Source organism: Bombus pyrosoma, linkage group LG2 (assembly GCF_014825855.1).
Source record: "Bombus pyrosoma isolate SC7728 linkage group LG2, ASM1482585v1, whole genome shotgun sequence".
Lineage (NCBI taxonomy): Eukaryota > Metazoa > Arthropoda > Insecta > Hymenoptera > Apidae > Bombus > Bombus pyrosoma.
The window spans coordinates 6,569,014-6,589,958 of record NC_057771.1 but is presented as its reverse complement, the minus strand read 5'-3'; the positions used below and the strand labels follow the sequence as shown (position 1 = coordinate 6,589,958).

General features: G+C 40.8%; 2 protein-coding genes across 2 annotated transcripts in view; both read right to left on the bottom strand.

The window, feature by feature from the left end:
• Window positions 1-12,550: 12,550 nt before the first annotated feature.
• The window catches only part of LOC122573644 (band 7 protein AGAP004871-like), a 34,891-nt gene continuing 26,496 nt past the window's right edge, over window positions 12,551-20,945 (bottom strand). The window contains exons 5-6 of the mRNA XM_043740300.1: window positions 15,070-15,235; window positions 12,551-13,909 (exon numbers count right to left, since the gene is read on the bottom strand). Coding sequence (XP_043596235.1) covers window positions 13,688-13,909; window positions 15,070-15,235 — 388 coding nt within the window. The 3' untranslated portion in view covers window positions 12,551-13,687. The remainder of the gene's footprint in view (window positions 13,910-15,069; window positions 15,236-20,945) is intronic.
• The window catches only part of LOC122577644 (40S ribosomal protein S3-like), a 3,025-nt gene continuing 1,529 nt past the window's right edge, over window positions 19,450-20,945 (bottom strand). Inside the window, exon 4 of the mRNA XM_043749076.1 lies at window positions 19,450-19,500. Within this exon, the coding sequence (XP_043605011.1) occupies window positions 19,450-19,500 (51 nt within the window). The remainder of the gene's footprint in view (window positions 19,501-20,945) is intronic.

Genomic DNA, 20,945 nt, shown 5'->3' with positions numbered 1-20,945 from the left:
ATATCTTGTTACGTATTCTTATAGCGAGATTCTGTAGTTTTCCAAACTTTCGAACTTTCTCTGTTCGTTCGTCGTTGATCGTTTACTTATGTAAGTGTTAGTGATCTCAATAGGTTGTGTTATAAACTTTTGAGACAGAATTTGATTTTGGTTATTACTTTACCTTGCCACAATTGGTCCAGTTTTATATATTAATTCTAAATCTTTGATTATCTTCTGTGCAGGTCGTTGATCGAGCAAGGAGATAATGGAGGTGACAACTAATTAATTTCTCCATGGGATTCGATGGTTCCTTCTTGACGACTGCCTCGGTGATGACTTTCTCTGAACTACTGCGGCATCGATGGCAACTGCTCCGCACCTAATCGTGAGTCGCATGCCTTTATATTCCTATTCTTTAGTTTTTATTCCGTTTAAAGTTGAATTGGAAAGATATTAACTTTTGATGAATATTGTAGCGTCACGATTTCACTCATCGCGAATAATTGAAGCAGCATTTCTTTAACATAAAAGTAATAATTTTTATCGCTCATTTTAAGAAGTAGTATTGTTATATTTTTCTATCGCGTTTATTTCAATTGCTTTACAATTAATAGTAGTGTTGCGTTTATAAAATGCTAAACTTCTTCCACCGAGATCGGAAAGATGTATTCCTGAATTACCTGATACAGCTAAAAGAGCTGTACAGAAGTAATTCAGCAATCTCCAATATGGCGGCGATGGATCTTTTGTTATTATCGTTGCGAGTATTTAATTACGGGCGTATAAAATAATATTTATCAGCATTGGGTAATTAGAATATCCCAGTCTTACATTCGGGAGTTTTCTATTTATCGATTTTATTGTTTCCGACGATCGAGTTGCGTATACGTAATTATAATTGTAATATGTAAATATAATTATATGTAAATATGTAAATATAGTTATGTTCGCTGTGATTGCGTACGGATAGAAGTTAGGAGTGAGTAAGATTGTACGAGTGCATCTTAAGAGTACAAATAGTTTTTTAATGTCAAGTAGGCGAAATGTAACTACGTACGGAGATAAAATAAAAATAAAAGAGATCGTTAGATTGGCAGTAGCAAATCACAGAGGGCGTAAGAAACGACTTTTGCCACGTCGGTATTTCATAACAAACAGGCTTGTTGCTATCGAATGTTGTCGTTCGTTCGAGGTCCTGAATACTTTCTTCACCCTCTGAGAGATGACAGTACAGTTCCAAAGCACACAACGACCTCTACGCACGGATAACGAATATCAATAGAATCGATAGTCTAAAAATGTATCGGAACGCGTTCTATTGATATCGAGGATGAGTAATTAGCACGGTTCGTTGAGCAAATAATTACAAAATTAGCCGTAACAATCGGATGGGGCTCGTAATTGGCAGGCAGCCGGAACAAAGAATATGCAATTAGTTCGTACGCGATTTATAAGCGAACGTTGACTACAAAGTCGGCAGAGTTGAAAATAATTTGCATTAACTGAAGTTAACGAGGGTTCGGGTTTGGTAATTAACCTATCGTAGGCCGCGCCTGCTTGCATGATAATTTTCAAAATCGATACGCAACATTCCTGCAGGCCACTGTCATATTCACCGTTTCCACGCTCTCCTCTCTCTTTTCCCCCTCCTCTCCTCCCTCGCTGTAAACCATAATCAGGCGGTGGCTGTTTCATCGACCACGTGGGACGAGTTCGTGGTACCGAATATCTCAAAATATCGATAATCAGACTTATCGAAACGCCGCGTCAATTTTATCGAACGGATAGATCACGCGAGTCGACGTTCGGCATCTCGATCTTTCTCTTCGTCTCTCGATGTATCGCTTTAGACCGAAGAAAAGATACGACGAGGCCGTTTTTGTCGATTCTTTTGACTCGGATACAAAAAACTTCGAAAGGGAAGAACCGGTAGGAAAGGAAGGAAACTGTAGTCTCTTTGAGCCTCGAGATACCGAGATTCGACAGTAACAGCGATGCGTGATCTTTCAAATTCTCATGAATAATATTAAACTAATTTTTGCTCGCCGGTGGTCCGGCTCTCTAGACGTCTCCCTGGTCCTTTGTCGAGCGTATTAATCGGTGAAATTGAATTAAACGGCCCGACAAAGGACGATTTATTTATTGATGCACGCCAATATCGATCAAAGCGCATCGTAGAATTCTGATAGAACGTTCCAGTTGAAATTAATTTTAGGTAATATCGTTTGATTGTCCCGGACTGTTTTCTACCGGACAATCGATCGTTAATCGAGTTTATTTACAGCAACGTCCTTTTGTAAATTGATTTTAGCCTGGCAATTCTTGGAAATGTTCAATTCCCTCGGAATGCAATGTATTTCGTTCGTTCACGACATCTTTCCCTTTGCTTCCAGCATTATTTGTACGTACTGACCAATATCGAGACAGCATAATTCGCGTGCATTTCCGTTTGTATTCGCGAGAATACCCTTTCTCCTGCGATGTTATTCGAATCTGGGGCATCAGCGACAAAAGGAGAGAGCGACGGAGGAATTTAATTCAATAGAAGGAATAGGAAATTTACAAAAGAGCGGCTGTAAATGGCGAACATAAAGTCCTTCTTCATGGTCTTGCAGCTGTACAAGCAGGTACACCGGTAAACTTCCCTCTCCTCGTCTTCTTCCTTCATTAATATACGGCGAACAGTTCGATTAAACGTACAAACGTTTAAAAATCTGCTATCAAACGGCAGGCTTTTATCTTTCGTTGTATCGAAAGTATTATAATCGGGGAAATACGATCGAAATTATTTCCATGTAACCATTTTATTCCCTCTGTTCTCAGAAATCCAATAATTTTTATTACACATAAATATCAAAGTTGTCATAAACAATGTCCGCAAAAGGAAAAAAAACCAGTTGAATATTATACGCCATCATACGCCGTGTTGCGATATTTCGAAACGATATTTTGTGTTCTTTTTATCGACACAATGATATTTTCCGCCGCAGCGAACACGACGAAACGTACTTATTCGTCAGTTTTCTATTTCTCACAAGCTAACAGCGTTCAATTAATTTCATTTAATCAGAGCGTGCTGCAGCTTTTTCAATAACGGACACGAGAAAATCGAGGAGGGGGACAGATATAGCTCGTAAAGAGGGAATGCCAGTGAAAGCTGGCCAATAGCAGGGATAGCCGCTCGTGGGGCAAGTTTCGACGACGGATCAAGAAATAGACAAGTTGGAGGTTCGTCGGGAACCGTGGAGGAAGGATTTGGAGTTGGTTCAAATCGTTGTAGCCGTTTCGCCTTCGTGTCCCGTTTAATTCCTGCCTCGTCACTGCTGAAACTTGCCGTTGGCAGTTATTGGCCAGAGAAAAAGGCTTCTCGGTAAAGGTTGACGGCCATTTTCATTCATCGGACGGTTCTCGCCGGAATAAATTATCGTGGTTCGGTTGCGGGGAAAAGGGTTTCCTTTTTCGCACGCGGATACAGTAAGGTGCGCCAAGCTATTTCGGCCAACCGTAATTCATATTTACGACCAATGGGAGTTACGCCAACTATAAGAGGCTGTATAATGAAAGCCGGTGGCGGTAACACCGTCCCATTCTGGTTTTTCCTTAACCCCTTAGTTTCATTTTTATGAAACACCGCTGCGTTTTTCGTCCCCTTCGCCTGGTTTCCGTTCTGCGTCACGCGATTTCCCTAATATCCACACCCTCGTTCAGACGTACCGCTCAGGACGATATTTCAAGAGCGGCAAAGCTCCCGGGGCTATGCGTTACCTATCACGCGTGCGATTTCCTTCCCCTTATTTATGGGCCGGGTTTCTGTTTCCAAACAACCGCAATTTGCCTCCGACGTGGCATCGTCCGGTCTTTCTCTCGCTTCCTTCCATCGTTGTATGCCATTGTTTCTATCGTTGCTTCTCTCCGTTTCTTTATCGATAGGGAATCAGGTCCGTTCGATTCTTGCGTTTCCGGACTCGCAGCTCGCTTGATTCTCCACCCCCTTGGAACGCGTTCGTGCCGAGAATTTCGAGTCCGCGGGGAAAATACGTCCGTCGCGGAATCTCCGCTGGTCAGGTTCCTCGGTACCCTTAAGGGGACGACGGCTTCGTTTACGGCTTCCTTTTCTCGATGTTCGACGAAATTCTAGATCTTTGGTGTTTCTATCGGCGGTTGTTTAGACGGGCGAAACTATTTTATATGGGAGATTTATAGGTAACGCGTTCGAAAGCCCGAGGATTTTTCTACGTTCCGGATCGTTCCGCGCTTTTAATGGAACCAGCGGGAGCAGTAAACTTTCGGCGAAATAAAAATAAAAAAAGTTCTCTTTCTGCGGGCAAGGTGGGAGTAAACTAGCGTTCAGTTCCATTACATAAAACACGATTACGTCGCACTTTTCGCGTAGCTGCAAACCCTTTCTGGTTCATTGAACCCTGCCGTTTCAACCGTAGGTACCATTTAATCCTCTTCGCAAGCGGCATTAGCGGAGCTGGGATAATTTTATTCCGGAAAGGCTGGCTTTCTTGTAGTCCAGGGACCACCTACGATTTTAATAAAAAGACGATATTTATCGCGCCGAGGCTCGCTACGGAGAACCACCGCGTCGATTATCCGGTTGGCGAGCAACCGGACCAGAGCGTAACGAACGATCCTAACACGGGAAAACTGCCAGTGTTTAGCGACCAACGGTTCGCTGCTAGCTTCTAATTGGCTCGATCGTTGTTGTTCCGCTCGAACGTCCCGGTAAACACACGCGCAACGCGGTTCGTTTTCTGTCGTTCGTTGTGTTCGCGGCCTGTGCACGGACCTCCGGTCACGTTCCCTCGCTCGTTCGAAGCCATCCGTGAAGTTGGAGAACTAGGAGGGCTGGGCTCACAGCCGAGGCTCGGAACTGGGAACATAAAACTCCAGACAACATAACTCACCCATTTCCAGACTATCCCTTCGAGAAATTATTTTATAGGTGGAGAATACGCCGGCTCTGGATAAAGAAGTATTTCTCGGCACGTGGACGGACCCGCGAGAGAAAGATCGTTCGGTCGTGCGAGCTCGTGTCTACCAGTATGCGCGAAAAATCCCAGGGAAGCTGAGTCTTTGTCCGATGAAACATTAATCGTGCCTTTCCACGGATAAATTGCCAACGCCCGTTTATTTGTTCTCCGGTTTCGCTTAGGCAGCTCGAACGAACCGGCGTTTGTCGTTGATCGCCGCACCGCTGATACGCTTGTTCCCTTCCAGCCCTTCGTCAGCCTTGCAACCCTTCGCGTCTGTCGAATAAGCGAAAGAGTTTCGTTATCGACGATCTACGATATCGAGCATTTTCCTACCTACTTACAATTACGATCTGTTTGTCCGCGATGGAATCATTTTTGGGGCAGGTACTCGAGCAAATTGGTAACGATCGTGCACGGTGGATGGAGGTGGATCGACGTTGAAGACAACGATTTTACTTTGGAATACGATTTCGTAGAAACTGGCAGTCGTTCGAGTTTACGAAACGCAGTGCGAGAGAATTTCGTTGAAATAAAATCTTCTCTTCGCGGGAGAAAATATCTTCAACAGCGTTTATTAAATTTCCCGTAAGATATGTTTATACATATACCGACTCGTTATACCGACTATTTCTATAGAAATACCCATAGACCAACCTCGCTTGTACAACGTGGGATAAAAACGAATCGACGAATATACCTCGTTACGATATAATCGAAGAAAAAAACACTCGCCACGCGAAGAAATTATTTGAAGTAACGGCAAGTTCAATTACGCGAGATGTTTCTGTTACGCGTGTCTTTCGATATCTTGATATTAACGATATTAATAGTAAAAGAAATCGACGATAGGAAACCGCGGTTATCGGCTGGTCATTGGCTCGGTTACGCCGTTCGCTGTGTCTCCTTACTTCCGACCTTGTCTACGCTTCTCTTTTTCCAAGCTCGAGAACAAGCACCGAACGGAATATTCCAAGCAATTTCGTCGTCGGATCTCGGAGCCTCGGACTATACCACGGCATAGGCTACACGTGTTCCGAGAACATCTGAACGAGCTTGTTCGAAAGATGATCGCGAATATCCGAATCGCCAAGATGTGGATCGCGTCGGTAACTTTGCGCTTTCGGCGCGAAAGTTTCGTAAGGGCGCCTCTTGTAGAACCCAGCGACCAGAACCGATCGAAGACTACGCTTGTAAACGATTGTTGAGTTTCCATGCGTAGAGTTTCCATGGTCACGACGGGGAAAACGGCGGTTAGATCGTAGCGAATAATCTGATTAACGATCGAATAGACGAGCTTGTTGCGTCCTAACCCGGTAACAGCCTCCTATTATTTAGCCAGTCACGTCTTCCTCGGGGATAAGCGAGGATGAACGTGATCATCCCTTAATTTCGTGCGACGGTATTATTCTCCGGTTGGACGGTATCTTAATTTTTGGAGGATACATACCAAAGCTTGGGAAGGATGGGATAATTATTCGCGGAAGCTTCCTATTCCTTTGTTTCCCTTTCAGCGGACTGTACAAAATTGAAGAGAAAACAAAACGGGCATTATAACGACGTTTAAACGTACAGTTCACCGTAGCAATGAAATTGCTAGGTCTTGGTAAATGCTTCGTATACAGCACGTTCGATATTTATCAAAGTATTCTTTTGTATTGCAAGTGTTAACACTGTGGCGGATGATTGGTCGCGTGTTACTCGATATCGAAACCGTCGAATATATTTTAAAATAATTAATAAATACAGAGAATGTTGGCTAAGACGCTCGATACTAACTGATTCGTTAAAGACTGTGTATCGATCGCTAAGAAAATCGCTATCGCGTTGTTTGCGATTTTTCGTCCCAGATTTTTCAAAGATCTCTGGGACTCAAACGGTTAATAACAGCAGTCCATCTCGATCGAGTCGTACCGTCGAGTCGAATCTTAACCAGCCAGCTGTTGCCACCTCTTTGAGAAACATGTGTGTAAAACGCGTGGCGAAAAGTACGCTCTGACGAGTATACTCGTCGAACACAGAGTGTGCATGGTTGTTACAACGTAGAATTAAGGCGTAACGAAACGACCGTTTTATTTTCTAATTTTATCACCGCAATTACTAAGATCGCAATTTAAACAGCAAACTGCGACTACCTTTTACGCGCGACGAGTATACTCGACGTAACGCAAAACATTGCCATTCCTTCAATATGAGTATACTCATTGAAAACGGCTAACAGGTTAAAAGTAGAAGGCTAGCAGACTGAGACCAACGGGAGGCAAAAATGACGTCGCATTTCCACGTCTTCCGTAGAACGTGACGGTTAATCTCGTCGCGCAAAAATTAGTCCTGGTCTCAAAGGGACGTGGACGTTGAGACGGGGTGTGAAAGTTTGCCCCGAGTTCAAGCGAAATAAGCGCGGGTGAAGAACGGTGTGAAAAGTTAGTGCGACGAACGAGCCGGCATATTACGGCGAAAACTGGGGGTGGTAACTTGCGTGTGTTCCGAGTACGTGGGATTTCGACGAGGGGGGAACAGGGGACAAACCGAGGTGCCGTGGAATTAAAAATTTTTTAATTGCAACCGTAAGCCGCCGCCGTCGACGACGGGCGAGATGCAAGTGGTTGCTAATTATCGCCCAAGAAATTACGGAGCATTAAAGAGACGAGTGGTGAATCCCGTCTCTGGGGTCGACGACAATGCTTCCAGCGCTGGCTGCCTTTATTGTTCGTCCGTTGAATCACCGGAGATTCCTCGTCTACGAAAGTAACGCGAAAAACAAGCTGCTCCTCGTTCTCTTCGGTACCGAGAATCGAGTCAGCGATAGCCGCGATGAAAGTTATCGGATTCGTTGAACCCATACTCCAGTTGATTTACGTTGAAAGCGGCATTCCAGGCTCTACCCCTCCGCTTTTACGTTCAATGTCCACTTATTCTCTCAAAAGCCTGGGTTCAGCTTCGCGGAATTTCTCTTTAATGTATGATAATGTTGTCTTTTTGCATACCGGCCTCGTTAATTTCTTCCTCTTTTGTCATCGGATAGCTATCTTCTCGTTCCTCTGTTCGTACTATCGCGTTCGAATCGTCGTTGTTGAAATGTCAACGTTTGTATCACTCGTTTTTCGTCTGTCCACAAATAGCGAGAAGTGGTCGCAGCGATTAATTCGTTGTGAAAAGCCGATTATTTTCTGTATTTTGGGACGCGACGATCGCAGCTTCTCGCGCTTCTCCGTGCGAACGTTTCCCACGCTACGAATCTCTCTGTGGATCTCTTCGTGTGAAATTCTTTCGGACTAATCGAATTACTCGAGTCGAAGCAACCCGAGTCAGGAGAAATTAAGACAAACGACTTTGTATCTTGTAAGTTCGTTCGTATAATTATGAAAACTCGGAAAACACTACGCGCGAAAGAATTCGCTAACGAGAGTCTTGTTAATTTGATTAATACGAACGAAGCTCGATGCTGCCACGATGCTCGAATTTTTATATCTCCCCTCCCAAGCGTTAGTTACCTAAGAAAATTCTTTAGCGAAGATGTTTAACGTAAAGTTTTAAAACACGAGCTTCGAAACGATATTTTTTTTAACTCCGAAAGAATATAATTAGGTCTTACGCAACGTAGGAAAATGTTTGGAAGAACGTAGCAGACTCGTTGGTGGAGTAGAGGAGTCCTCGTTATTAGCCGGAATATAACAAGCAAACTGTAGATTCAACGGGTAGTTTCGCGGATTTCCTAATTTCCTGGCAATGCTCTGGCGAATGCGGCAACGATAAACGAACGATATCCAAATTGGCAAATCGTGGGTTTCCTTATGTATGTACACGCCGAAATGTTTGGTTTCCAGGATTGTAGCGATCGGCATCGAATCTCCACTGGGAAATTCCTGTGCTAAGCCCGCGTCGCCTGTTTCCACCCACACAGGTAGGACGTTTGCTTGTAAATGGATCTCGTATTTTACGAGAAAATTCGTTTCCGCTTTACATCGCGGACGTTCACGTATCGCGGCTATTTCCACGAGATGGGACGAGTCTACGTCTGAAAGAGTTACAGTGCCAACCCACTTTTCAATGGCACTGTTCGTCCACATTAATTAACCGTGAATGCCGAGCGTCGCGGCCATTACGGCTAACAGGAAATTTTCGCGAAAACACGCCAAAGGAAATTCTTTAAAAATTTCATTAAACGAAGCAATCTCTTAATGAAATTAGCAAAGTGTTTCTCGGACAGCAACTTTTGAAGCGATTTCACTTGGTGTTACAGCTCGAGTATGCCACTTGTCGCGTTTATCGGATTTGTTCTCGTTGCAGAAGTATAGAGCGACTCGCGCGTTTCATTCGAACTCGAACGCTCAAGGACGAAATACAACGCGCCGGCCATCTCGGTCGGTTATAAGCGTAATTGCTGTGTATTTGGATGGTTATCTCTCTGGCTGGATTACGCGTGTCCATGTGACATTTCTCTGTGGAGCGTACGAATTAATTTCACTGGCAAATATTTGAGTCGAAGGAATTAATATCTCGCGGACCGGTCTGTTTATTAAGTACGATCTTCAATATTAGTTCCTGCCAAATATGAAACGCGCACCGTAAAAGTAGCCTGATCTCGGTAATTACCGCGACGTAACCTATCGGTATGATTAATCATTGGTCTTCTCGTAACTACAAGCTGATACCTCTGTATAACGGATATCGTACCTTAACAGCAGCTATTCTAATTGCTCGGTTCGCGAGTCACATCTTCGTAAGCAGTCGTTTATCGAGTTCCTAGCCCACGCGATAATCCTCGCGTTCGCAATGAATTGCTTTTTTAACGTACTACTTCCTGCGAGTTTCCATGCAACTACCGGCGCTCTTTAATCCTGGCCGGACTCGTGTGTCGTGGCACGGTTAACAAGCGTCATAATTCACGGAAGAATTTTCCGCGTAAATAATAGTCCGCGTTAAAGCTCCTCCGTTGTTTATAAAACATTCTATATACATTACGCGCGCGGGGATAATATTTTTTTTTACCCGTCTGTTAAAAAACGGGAAGGAAACATATCCTCGGTGGCCGTACGAGGTCGCTGTAATAAAATTGAAATTTATACTTTCTGTTCGTTTCTTGCTCGCGCACCGTTTAACGTTCCAGCCGGCGGTGGCGGTTGGTTTTGACATCGGCCAAACGAATTTAATTATTTTTATCGCGACCAGGCAATTTAAGTGGTCTGCCGGTCTTGTGCAGCTTGCTTCGTCTCGAATACCAGGAAAAGCCTATTTCATTTCCACCAGACGTACGCTCTTATTTCGCTCGTGGACGCCTCGCTGTTCCACGGCGCGTTTCGCGACGCGCCAAGCTGAAATTACAAATGGCCACGTTATCATTCGATACGTAAATTTCAATGTACGGGTTCGCGCAATTTCCGTTTTACACCGTTTCATAAAGAGCAGGCCGACGCGGCACGTACGTTCCACTTTAGCCCGTGTTCAACCTTCCGCAACGAGGAACACGCGAGCGACGGAGGGCACACGCTTTCACGGCACGCTGTAACGCCTGGAACGTGACGCGGAAACTCTCTCCAGGGGCTCGTTCAATCCTCCGCACGCACCTTTAAATTCGAATTCATGCGAACAATATTTATTTACGCATCGTGACGAGACGCGACTATATTCTCCTCTATCCTAACTCCACATCGAGCTTCGATTTTCTGGAAATTGACTGAAATCGACGTTGGTTCTCCGAGTCGTTCATTTTGCAGCTTAACAAGCGATTCCACGCAAGTCGTTAATCGCGCGCGTGCGAGTATTTGTTTCTACAGTTTGCCTGATTGCCAGCAGTTTGCCGGGAAAATAATTTCATCTTATCGTGTCTTCGATTTCACTGTCGTTTCCAAGTTACGTTTGCTCGCGCGAAAACCACTCGAGGAAAATAAAAGCCCATTTTCGCTTTCCGATCTTTGTACCATCTGCTGGCTCGGAAGAACTACTTTAATATTATCGTTACTTCTCCTTATCGTTAAAATCCCAAATAGAATTGCAACAGAAGATTCGTAGTGAAGACGTTTCACCCATACAGGTAAACGCTAATCGCGTACAAGCGAAATGAAAGAGACAAACGCAGAAATCTATTTGCTATTTATCGATTTGCGTTGCATCGACGATAAGGGAAAATACGACATTTCGAATCGGACGAATGGTTTTAACAAATATGACCAGTGCTTGATTAATATGTCGATGATCTTGCTACTTTTCAGATAGACGCGTATGTGTTAGGTAGCGCAAATTAAACTTTTAGATAGCGACATTCGTTGATGTGTACAAAACCGTATGTATTTTATGGATACAATTTAATCTTGCGCTGCAGATGCTACTTGTAAATTAATATCTTGTTTGAAAAGATAACAATTAATTAATCAAGTCCCTGTCATTTCTAAATTAATGTCCAGCTTACAATTTTTTAATTAAAAATATGCATTAGTAAATCGTACAATACTCCGTGCTCGGTAAGAATTACGGTGCTGATAAAAATTATTTTATAATTATTGAAAATTTGGATCTATATTTGTGAAAGGGATAGCTGAATGTTGAAAGGGGCTGGAGATGCTCGTTTTGAAAAATGTTCAAAACACGCTTGAAACTGTGTATAATTTAATTCTACGGCGTACATCGCGTCCATAATTAATACGAAAATGGTAGAGGTAGCTTATCTACTCGCACTTCAGTAACCACTTAACATTAAATATACTTCACGGAGACGTTAAATATAAATTCAATGTAACTCATCTCTTATTCGATGGAAATGTTATCCCTTTGATCAATTAATAATATGTTTTTGTTTGCTTCCGTTAACTGTTCCAAGCCCCAACGTATCTGATGACACGAGTTTATTATACGCCGCATATTTTTCACAATGATGGAATAATTTCTCGCATTTGATAGAAATGATATCGACCACGCTTGAAATTACACGTATCCGAAAGCCGGAATGCTGAAACTTGAATGTGTGTTAAATTACTTGTAATGAATTCTACATTCACGAGAGAAAAAGTCCGATAAACCGAATACCTGTAAGCGTAGATTTCAAAGGCAGAATTCGTTATTGCTGCTTTTATTTTTAATTTGTAAAGCCAGACGTAAAAAGTATATTCGACACTCATACTGCTGCACGCAGACGCACAAATAGATTCGTATCATGCGATAAATAATTTTTCAAAGCTCGTATATATATATATATATGTCGGGGATAGAAGGACACTGGAGCCTCCCGTTTGGAACTATGGGAAAATCCCGTAATATTGTAATCTGGATTCTACTATAGCCGTAATTAAACAATTGTCATTCAATCCGACTGTATTTGTTCGAGACTTGTGATAGTGGGATTGGGTTCGAGGTGACACAACTGGTCGCTGAACGTAGCCGCGGTCACGGGATGGACATTTTTCCTCGGAGGTGTCAATATAATGGGACACACGTTGTATTAACAATCAAACTCCAAGCAGAGATTGCCTAGCAACGGCGATTGGAATCTTCTCGAAGCTTCGGACCAGTATATAACAAACGAACGCGATCGTAAAGGAAGGAAAATTTCCATCAGTCTATTATTCGTGCGATCACCTTGGAGAGTTACACATCGAGCAGTATATATAGAGCGTCCCATTAAACGTGTTGTGTGTTAAAGTATTTTACGTTTAATACAGAGTTATTCTGTTGACCGTGGATTCGTTATCGAACCTTAGGCCATTGTCATAAGTGTCTTATCCACGCAGTTGTTTGTTAACTCTGTAAAATCCATACTCGTGTTAATAAAAGTCGTTTGAATTTTGCGAGGAAAATGTATAGCTCCAGTGAAGAATCGTTATATGCCCAATACCTTTCTTCTGACGACGAGCCGACATATATATATATATCCGTAGATTCATAAGTCTGAAAGAATTAATGCACAGAAAATATCTGCTAGTAAGCGGTAAATTCGCGTATAAATTATAATATTGGGTTGGCAACTATTTTGCCATTGGGTGGTATTGACAATGACAAAATCTGCAATCACTTAGTTGCCAACCCAATAGCAATCGACCAGATCAAATATAGCAAATTTCTTATTCGGTAATATCTTCACGCGACTACAATAATTTGGTACTAAAACGAAATAGAATCTGATAGAAAAAAAAACGCTTCATTGGAAATAGTTTTCTAGGCACTGTCATTGCAAGCTGCAACCATTCCAAAACCATAAAACTTATATGTACCAATGCGTCTTTCTATCGCAATCGGTCGTTACGAACGGCGGACTCGAAATTTTCAATTTACGTGCGTTTTGTCTTCCTCGCACGAAAGAAGAATTCTAATACGAACGTGCTTTCGTCAACGTATCTTTTCGTCGCAATCGTTCGTTGAAAAAGTCGAGCTCGCGATATTCGTCTACGCGTATATTTTCTTTTCGTCCCGTAAAGGCTCGGAGATCAAACAGGGAGCCCGGTGACGAATTACAAGTTTACCTATTTATTTGTCGAGTTTGTCGCGTTTCTGGTCGCGCGTCTGTCGTTCCTGCGCACCGAAATCGCGCGAAACGAAACAGAGATTTTAGTTAAAGGGTGACGCGGCGCTTTGACGACCAACAAACGCGTCGAGTCTCGCGTATGCTCGTATCGGTTTCCAATCGAGCGTATCTGCTTACCAGTGAATTGGATCAAAGGTCACCCCAATTAATCCGACATACCGTTCGAAGTTGGCGAAATTTGCTAAGGATAATCGAAGTTTGACACACCTCTTCACTTTGACACGTCGATATTGTCTGCGTTTGAGTGGATGTCGGGCTGAACCTTGAGCTGCTTCGAGCACAGCTGCTCCGACGACGTTCCAACAGCTTCTTGAATTGCGCTTGGATGGAAATTGTTAGTAAAGAACGGAGTCAAAAACTCGACCGGTACGGGAAAGATGATGGTGGAATTCTTCTCCGCAGATATGTTGCTCAGTGTTTGTAGATATCGTAGCTGTTGGACAATACAGTGAAAAATTCAGCGAACGTTGAATTTGTCTTTTGGCCTCTTCTATCGCGGAGTAGTTGAAGGGCACGCTGTTGTTTAAAAGTAACGCGACACTCGCTTGTTTTCGAATCGTTCGCGTTAGATATTAGGTTTGTTTCGAACCCCTCCAAACTAAATTTCTTCGAAAAATCACCGTAAACGAATAATTATAATAAAGTCAAGTTGTATCGTAGCTTGGAACGATATTAATTCGATCGAATTATCGTACGAAAGAGCCCACCTATGGAACGTAACACGCATGCAACTGTGTTTTTGTACGAAATTTTTTAACGATTCTATTGTACTATAATTTAGTTAGTCGGTGTTGAAAATTCGCATTCTTCTCCAATGCCCATTTGGATTGATATTTTCGAAGCGTTAATATTTTCCGTCGTTTCTTCCCTTGAATTTACCATTCTAATTTCGCTGTACGTTCTCCATGGAATTTAATTACAGTCTGTTGGTTGATTTTTTATTTTACACTCTGTTTTATGGAGAAATTGTAGAAAAATTCTCTGAATAAAAGTTCAACATTTTAATACAAGCAAGTCTCTTCGATGCACGCAATTACGTTATGGTAAACAAATGCGTCTGTTGTTCGAGTGTGAAACCGTATAAATGTAATTAGTAAACATATATCTACTGGAAGAAACGTCTACTGGAAAAAATATTGCGTTATTGAGGTGTTGATGTTGAACGCGTTGAAATAGATATTAAGCTGATTACCAGAACGCGTCAGAACCTAAAAGCTATCGCTTTCGTTCTAAATTATGTCACGATGTTATGTCGTAAAATAAGTAGAACGTGCCATGTGCAAGTGTCTATGGAAATTGGCGAGTTAAGTTGGGATTAGGTTCTGGTCAGGTTTCGGTGCTGTTTGGATGGATAGAATGATTAAACGAAGACTTTCAAGAGACCTGCGTTGATTCCGTTACCGACGACTGTAGAAAGGTCGCCATAGTAACGTTCTAGAGAAACCAAAATAATTCGTTGGACGAAGGCTTAATTTAGTGGTACAGCGTAATTAACGGTAGATTCTCAACCACACACAGAGCAGCGAGAGAAGCAACGCAGTGGAATTACAAAGATATCTTTGACGTTCCTCGAGGAGACAGTCTGGAACGTACCTGAAGAGCAGCTGGACTCATGGAGATGACATCACTGGCCTCTTTCAGAGCACGGGAAGCCAGCATCTCTCCTTCCGCTGCAATCACTTTGGCCCGTGCCTCCCTTGCGGCTTCCGCCTCCGTGGCCATGGCTCGTTGCAGCTGCACCGGAAGTCGAACGTCCTTTCTAAATCACGAATATCCGTTACGTTTCCTTCGATCTACATCTACCCGTCTATGCTTTGATGATTACGAATAAAATTTACTCGCAAAGGGTAAAACTAATTTCTTGAATGAATATCGTAAGTTAAAGGTAACATTCAACCGAACCAAAGGTCTATCAAATTTATCAATATTAGTAAAATTTAGTTTTAATTTCAATCGAATGAATGCAAGCTCGCTATTTGATATGTGGCGGCATTCGATCACGGAACTTTCCAACGGCTTCGCGACACAAAGCGCTATACCTTCAAAGCGTAAGGTCGACATGCCTACGGTTCTTTCGCCAAATATTCGGAAGATTACATACGCGGCAACCGTCGCGAACATCTAATAAACGCGTGAGTAGTGGGGATATCGAGGGCAACAAAGAAAAGAATCCGTTTGGTTTCGAACCAAAGATTCATTCTGCCCCGAGCTGCGAGGTTCGGAAGGTTAGCGTCATAGCGAAGCAAACACTATTAGAGATACGTGATTATTAACTCTTGATAGTTAATCGTTAATCGTTAATTGTTGACTGTTGATTGTTAATAGTTTGATAAACTTTTTTGTTGAACATCAAGAGTATTTCTTGTGGGCACCTTCATCAACATACCACCTCAGATATTATTTTTATCAGTATCGATCGTATTTATCACAGTCGGCGGTAGAAACGGTAAAGTTAACGAAATCAAATAAACCCATTGATCTCTGGATGTCCGGATGATTCAGTCGATCCCATCTCTTATAAATTTAAACGTTCCTCTGCATGTGGCTTACATCGGCACAAAGAGAATTCGATAAGTATTTGAACAGCAATTCGTTTGATAGTGCTCGTTTCCACTTCAAGTTCAAAACGACTGTTCGCTGAGTGCAAGGGACAATACGGTCCGTTACGAAAGTAGTGTCGACACAGAGGTCACATAAAGCAAAGAAACCTCCTTTATTCCGGCCGTGTCCATGGAACTACGCCAAGCAACTTACCCTCTTCATCGTAACTCGCAACTATTCGCAAATGTGTCCGCTCTTGCGCGCTCCTACAGAATGCCCCATTGCGCGTGAGATCTCTTTTAAGGATATGGATGATAAAACAACTTCATCTTTAATCCACAACCATGTATCTTATTATGCACGTAGCTTTGGTTATTTCCAAGTCATATTTCTACGCTGTTTTACAGAGTTTTCTAAAGACAATTTTTACTTCTCTATGAAGCTTGAGCCGAGAAGTTTCGTAGTTTTACTGATGTTACCTCAGGCGATTATATATCGTTAGAAGATACGATAGAAGAACAGAGAGCGATAGATCAATAATTAAAATCGATTCATCTTGAAAAGATTCGCTCGAGCCATGAAAAAGACGTCTGAATTAAATGAATTTAGTTGTACGAATGTGTTTAATATCGTGGTCTTACGTCGATTGAAATATATGTTTTTGGACACGTTTATTGCACTGGAAGTGAAGTTCTGCGTAGAACAGGTCTGCCCCGGAAAAGCGAACTGGAATGTTTACGAAAGGTTGGAACAAAGCACAATGTGCTATTACAAACACGACTAAAAGCCGAAGAACTACAAATATATAGTTTTCACGTAACTATAAAAATGTAATATTATGAAAATGAAATGTATAGAAGCTGATAAAAATGCTTTATCAAAAACTAAGGGAATGCGATAGTACTTTTTGTAACCACAGTTACGCTGTTGATTTAAAAACAATTTATTATTAATCTAAAAAAACTGGTTCATTAAATTTTAACAATTACACTATTAATTTACAACAATATGCTCTTATTAATTAAAAATAATTATGTTCTTAATTTGTAATAGTTATACCGTTTGACTATTATTAAATAGTATAATTATTTTCTGCATAAAGAAGCATTTGATATAAATTAACAGAGTTTTAGATGAAAAACTAGTACTACAAAAGTATGAATTTAGTTTTAGGTTGTAAAAATTATTAAAATTATAAAAATGATTATTGTAATAAATTGCTGAAGGCGTCAATTTGCAATAAAAGTTAAAAACTTATTAAATTTAATTGTATTATAATGGAAAAATCAGTTTTTACATCAGCAGACCGTTAACGTACTGTTTACCTTTTGTCACTATGTCACTTTGTCAAGTTCATGTCATCAGCTATATAAGGAACACAGGACTCGCGCACGAGTTTCTTTCTCTTCGAACTCTCGTACTGTGAAGATCGTAGAAAAACTGTTACTAATAATATTATCAGTTTATAACGTTTGCGCTATTAATCAACAACATTTGAACTATTACTTCATAACACTTAAGCAATTAATTTACAACATTTAAGCTATTAATTTACAACATTTAAACTATTAATTTACAACATTACGCCATTAATTTATAACATTTAAACTATTAATTTACAACATTACGCCATTAATTTATAACATTTGAACTATTAATAAACAACATTTAAGCTATTAATTTACAACATTTAAACTATTAATTTACAACACTTAAGCCATTAATTTATAGCATTTAGGCTATTAATTTACAACATTTAAACTATTAATATACAACATTACGCCATTAATTTATAGCATTTAGGCTATTAATTTACAACATTTAAACTATTAATATACAACATTACGCCATTAATTTATAACATTTAAACTATTAATTTACAACATTTAAGCCATTAATTTATAACATTTAAGCTATTAATTTATAACATTTAAGCTATTAATTTACAACATTTAAACTATTAATATACAACATTTAAGCGATTAATTTATAACATTTAAACTATTAATTTACAACATTTAAGCCATTAATTTATAACATTTAAGCTATTAATTTATAACATTTAGGCTATTAATGTACAACATTTAAACTATTAATATACAACATTTAAGCGATTAATTTATATCATTTAAACTATTATTTTACGACATTTAAGCCATTAATTTATAACATTTTCGTATTATAATAACGAACATTCACAGTATATATTCTAATAACGAACGGTATAATTCTTGCAAACGATTGCAATGCATTCCGGTATTTGTAAGCACTTGTTCGCTATTGAGAAATACCTCACAATTTTCACCCAATATTTGTTATACTTGTTCCAATTTCTTAATAATAATTCTTTAAGTTTAAAGAAATAGCAGTATCTTTTAAATAAACGTTTGATAAGGAATAGAAGAAAATTGTCAAAACGATATTTAGCTTCTTTTCCACCCTTTATTAAAAAGCTTTATTTTCAGGAAATATTTGTGACCGCGCGCAATGCGGTTTGTAGAGTCAGTGTTTGCTACGCAATAGTTTCTTTTCAATATTTTAAAATCACGGTAGTTTTGATTAAAGTCGCGGAAACGTAGTCATACTTTATATAATTTCGAACATTCGTTTTCGGTATTAGAGTCAGTGCATCTCTCAAGAGGATAAAGCTTCTCCAGTGGCTGAAGAATGTAAGTAGTTTTATATAATGTATTTCAGTTTGTTCGCTTTTTTGTATTTCGTTTGAATTATTGTTAATTAAAAAATAAAAGTGATCGATAATTTAAAAAGCTATAAATTTTTTTTAATTGGAATAAACTGTTAAAGTGCTAACATTCGATTACAATAACATTGTCTCTGATATGCATCGAAAATCATTGAATTCTCCAATTTTTAATTCCAAACTTTTATATCAGTCTCATTTTGCTACATACTTATTACGGTTTTTTAGAATTACAACCTCTATCATTACTAAAAATACAAATTTAGTCAACTTCCAATATTCATTATCTCCAATTTTTCAAACCATCACTCATCGTGTTCTGTTCTGTTCTGTAATAGATTTTTCGCAACCTCCACTTCCACCATTGGACCTTCAACGGTTTCTGCCTGATGTTAGACTTCCTGATGATATTCGCTGGGATAGTGCAGCACCCTCTCTTTCTCCGCATCGAACGGTGAGTCGCATGCATTTCTGTTCCTCCGGTCACTCAATCATGACCTAGGATGAAAGGTCCGAATCGGCACGGGTGACCGGTTGTATTACGTAGAATTTTTTACGAGCATAGTGACCGCCGATATTTCTTATACCCGTGAGTAGTAACATTCTATTTGCAAATTTATTAGTTTAGGATAGATCTTCTTGCACATCGCGATTATAATAATTGGTTTTTTAATAATTAGGTTAAACATATACACTTGAGAATATATTCGTGCTATTTATAAATATGCATGTTAATATTCCGTATGAATATTTGCAAATGGCAAATATCTACACGAATATACCTGTATGACATAAATATATTTGATAGTGATAATATTAAGTTTCGCAGTTAGGATACAAAACAACTATCTCTTTACGCAGACTCGTGGACAAATAGAGTAAGAACTCGACATTCTTGCCAACAGCTTAAATGTTGAGATCGATGTTCAATAACTCATGGGCGGGTCTCTTGCGTAGTCACCTCCTCGTGGTGAGACCCGGTAATTGGTATCGTTTTCCAAAGATTAATCAACTGATTAATTTTTGGAAAACGATACCAAGCTAAGAACTACGCACCAGTCCAGTTTGGGTCACCAAAAGCCGCCAAAAGAATTTTGGATGATCTAAACTGGACTAACATCCCCCTGCGGGGGCATCGAGGGACATCGTGGGACACCGTGGGATGCGTGCGTTTTAGCCTTAATTAATCGTAAGATAGATATTTATGTTAAGTGCATTGTGAGCTCATTCTGTACAAAGATACTTTATCCATCTTGGAAGGAAAGATATAAATCTCGTCTTTTTTGGTCCCCTCGCTTATCACACTGGAAAAATTGTTCCGGCGATTTATCGATTCACGATCGCTCAGTTCTTTCAAACTGCCGCGTGGCGTACTCGCTCGCGCGTATTCCGGATACGTGTGGGTCCACGTGCACTGGACAACTCTTTGGATTCGTAAGTCGCCCCAAGGACACCTCTGTCTTGGTGACTACTCGACAACTGCTCGTGGCTTGCCGCGAATCGCGGGAGTTGTCATCGCGCTGGTGAGTCGCTGATCCGCAATCCTGTTCGATTGGTACTTCGGTACTCGGACAGGGACCTGCATTTAACGTCCTCCGTAATTCTGTTCAAGTGGCAAGCTCGCGGGGGTGGACCCCACTGTTCAGTTGGGGCCTTGCCTTTGTAATCCTGTTCAGCGGTCCCTCCCCGGGCTGTCGCTTGTTCAGTTGGAGTGTGTCAAATTGCAGGCCCATTTGCTGGATCACTGGTATCATCGGTCGGTGCCATCGACCGTGATAAGTTGCAAACGACGTAACAGGAATCGAGCGAAGGTCAATGCTTGGGCTTTCCGCTGAACCTTAGGGTTATCTGGTGCACGGGGGTACGTCTCGTAGGTTTGTTAGTTCTTTCGAGAGATCGCGATTTCGTTCGTTCCGGGCGCGCTGCGGTGTTTCTTTCATCGTTTGATTGATCGGGCATGTTCTTGTTTTCCCATTTTTAAGGGAAGTTTATTGAGATCACGTTAGAGTTTATAACTTTTCAATATCCTCAATGTCTTATAGTGTCGCAATAGTAGTACGTTAAACAGTTTAGTACAGCGATTCGTATGTCCCTTCTGCAAGACACGAAATTGTATATACAGTGTCAGTAGCTACATTTTCTTTCTCTCGTTCCAAGTTGGTTAAATGTGTCTTTGATACCGAATGCTGCCAGTAGGGTTGCGAATTATTGTACGATATTTGTACTG